The sequence below is a fragment of the Bison bison genome, unplaced genomic scaffold (assembly GCF_000754665.1).
Source record: "Bison bison bison isolate TAMUID 2011002044 unplaced genomic scaffold, Bison_UMD1.0 scf7180017864376, whole genome shotgun sequence".
Lineage (NCBI taxonomy): Eukaryota > Metazoa > Chordata > Mammalia > Artiodactyla > Bovidae > Bison > Bison bison.
In genome coordinates this window covers 2,124,866-2,127,938 of record NW_011494948.1, presented here as the reverse complement: position 1 = coordinate 2,127,938, position 3,073 = coordinate 2,124,866, and the positions used below count along the sequence as shown (strand labels likewise).

The 3,073-nt window shown below is 36.9% G+C and overlaps 1 protein-coding gene across 9 annotated transcripts in view; it reads left to right on the top strand.

Annotated features, from left to right (window-relative positions):
- The window catches only part of PTPRD (protein tyrosine phosphatase, receptor type, D), a 572,360-nt gene that overhangs the window by 412,011 nt on the left and 157,276 nt on the right, over positions 1 to 3,073 (top strand). For all 9 annotated transcript variants that reach the window (XM_010856985.1, XM_010856991.1, XM_010856992.1 and 6 more), the window contains one exon: positions 1,116 to 1,325. In XM_010856985.1, the coding sequence (XP_010855287.1) occupies positions 1,116 to 1,325 (210 nt within the window). The remainder of the gene's footprint in view (positions 1 to 1,115; positions 1,326 to 3,073) is intronic.

Below are 3,073 nucleotides of genomic sequence, written 5' to 3'. Positions count from 1 at the left end.
TCCTAACAGAAGCTCTTGGTATTTGCGTGTGTATAGTCTGCAGCTGTTACTATTTCAGAAGCCTGGCCTTCATTGTGTAAGGTCTCAGATACACAGTCTTCTCTATAGAGGTAGTAAAATAAATCAGCATTCTTTCAAAAAAACATTTAAGTTGCCTCTCATATTCAAAGGCATCTCAGACTGCTATAAACTTTCCCTAAGCCCTATAAAATATCAATATTTAATGGGAGCAGAGAGAACTTAGTCATCCTGTTGAAATTGTCATATCATTAACATGATTTTCTCCAAATAGTGACTGCAAAAACAATAGAGTGTCAAACCATAATTTGTACTTTTTTGTTCCTTTTCAAAATACATGAAGGATTTGTGTATATGCATGTTTATGTTTGTTTTGTTCTGGGTAATATAATTATTTTATCTCTAACCTGCCTTTATCACCTAGCTAGATAATTTAACATCTGCAGAGAGCTGTTAGCTCTGAAAAAACTTGCTGTCATGATAAATGCAAGGAATTGTACCCTAAATGGTTAATCAAGGAGACAAGTCAAGCCAAAAATTGTTAAATGACAATGTCTGTTTAAAACGTTAATTAAAAATTGGTCATCAAAGTCTATTTTATGCTTATTTGAGGGACTATACATCATACAAATTATGTCATTACTAAAAGCAATCTAACATGGTACTAATCTCTTCAAAATGTTGGTCTTTGACTTTATCTGTGGTTAGTACTTGTTTAATAAATCACAGTGATAAAGCCTGCATGACAGGCTTTTGTGAATCAAACTGACTTTTTTTCCATAGACAAGTTGTAATGCTTTCTTGTCCCTTGAAAGGATTTCATTAGAGTGGACAATGATGTGAGCTACCAGTAATGGATCTAATTGTGCTGTGTTTATAGCCTGAGCCTTGCAACTGCAATACAGTGTCTTACCTTACCAGCAGGGCAGGCATTTGGAAGGCAGACTGAGATTTAGTAATGCTGACACGCATGAGAAGTGGACACATTGTATTTGGGTGGTTCCCAGCCCTGAATTAATTTCCCTTATTAAACTGTCATTAAGTTGGGTTATTGTTGTTTACATTTCTTTCTCTGTTTCCCACTTTTTTTCTTTAAGTTGCTTAAAGAGATATCTAGGAAACGCAGAAGCCTCCGTCATGGAAGAGAAGTTGAATTAAAGCCATATATTGCCGCTCATTTTGATGTCCTTCCCACCGAGTTCACCCTGGGGGATGACAAACATTATGGTGGATTTACAAACAAGCAACTCCAAAGTGGTCAAGAATATGTCTTCTTTGTGTTAGCAGTGATGGAACACGCAGAGTCTGTAAGTGAAATGTGATGGTGTCCATCTTATTTTCTATGGTATTCTTAAATATGTTTTTCACCAGAATGTGGGGATATGGAGCTCCATGCATCCTAATTGTTTCTCTTGAGATGTAACTTAAATGTAGTAACAGGCTGTCTACTCTTTGAATGTTGCTGAGTAATCTGATTGTGATTTCATTACAAATAACGCTGTGTCTCTAATCACAGGACATTTAGTGGCTTTCTAGTTTATGAAGTCCAGATCAATAGTGCATGGTGCTGTTTGTTTCTTGTTTGTTTTTTTCTTCTTCTGGCATTTGTATCTCTTAATCCAAGACCCCCATCTTGCCGCAAGTGCCTTCTCACTCTCCACTGGTAACCCCTAGTCTGTTCTTTATATCTGTGAGTCTGTTTCTGTTTTGTTTCATTAACTTGTTTTACTATTTTAGAATCTTCATGTAAGTGATATCATATGGTATTTGTCTTTTCCTTTCTGACTTATTTCACTAAGCATGATTCTTCCTAGGGTCATCCATGTTGTTTAAAATAGATTCATTTTTTATGACTGAGTAATATTCCATTATATATATATATATATATATATATTTATGTATGTGTGTATATATACATATATACACACACACACACATATGTGTATATATGTAGATCATATTTTCTTGACTCATTCACCTGTAATGATTAGAGATGTTGAGCATCCCTTCATGTGACTGTTGTCTGTATGTCTTCTTTCAAAACCGTGTCTATTTAGGTATTCTGCTCATTTTTAACATGATTATCTTTTTTTTTTTTAATACTGAGTTGTATGAGCTGTTTATATTTTGGATAAGGTGAGGTGAGGTAAAAGTCGTTCAGTCCTGTCCAGCTTTTTGCAATCCCATGGACTGTAGTCTGCCAGGCTCCTCTGTACATGGAATTCTCCAGGCAAGAATACTGGAGTGGGTTGCCATTCTCTTCTCCGGGGAATCTTCCCTACGCAGGGATCAAACCCAGGTCTCCCACATTGCAGGCAAATTCTTTACCAGGGAAGCCCTATATTTTGGATACTAAGTAGTTAGCAGTCTTGTCATTTGCAAATATTTTTCTCTCTTTCAGTAGGTTATCTTGTTTTGTTGATGGATGTCTTTGCTGTGCAAAGTTTAATTAGGTCCTTTTTTTCCTTTTTTATTTCTTTGGCCTTAAGAGATTAAAAAAAAGATATGATTTGTGTATTTCCTGCCTATATTCTCTTCTAGGAGTTTTCTGGTTTCAGGTCTTACATTTAGGTCCTTAATCAATTTTAAGATTATTTTGGATGCAATAAGGGAGGGAATAAGTGAGGGAATGTTCTAATCTCATTCTTTTATATGTAATTGTCTAGCTTTCCTGGAAAATCCTATGGATGGAGGAGCCTGGTGGGCTGCAGTCCATGGGGTCGCTCAGAGTCGGACACGACTGAGCGACTTCACTTTCATTTTTCACTTTCATGCATTGGAGAAGGCAATAGCACCTCACTCCAGTGTTCTTGCCTGGAGAATCCCGGGGACAGGGGAGCCTGGTGGGCTGCCATCTATGGGGTCACACAGAGTTGGACACGACTGAAGCAACTTAGCAGCAGCAGCAGCAGCTTTCCCAGCACTATTTATTGAAAAGACTATCTTTTCTCCATTATATATTCTCACCTCTGTGGTAAAATAGTTTACCATAGGTGCATGGACTTATTTCTTGAGTCTGTTTTCTTTTCCATTGATCTATTAGTCTGTTTTTCTG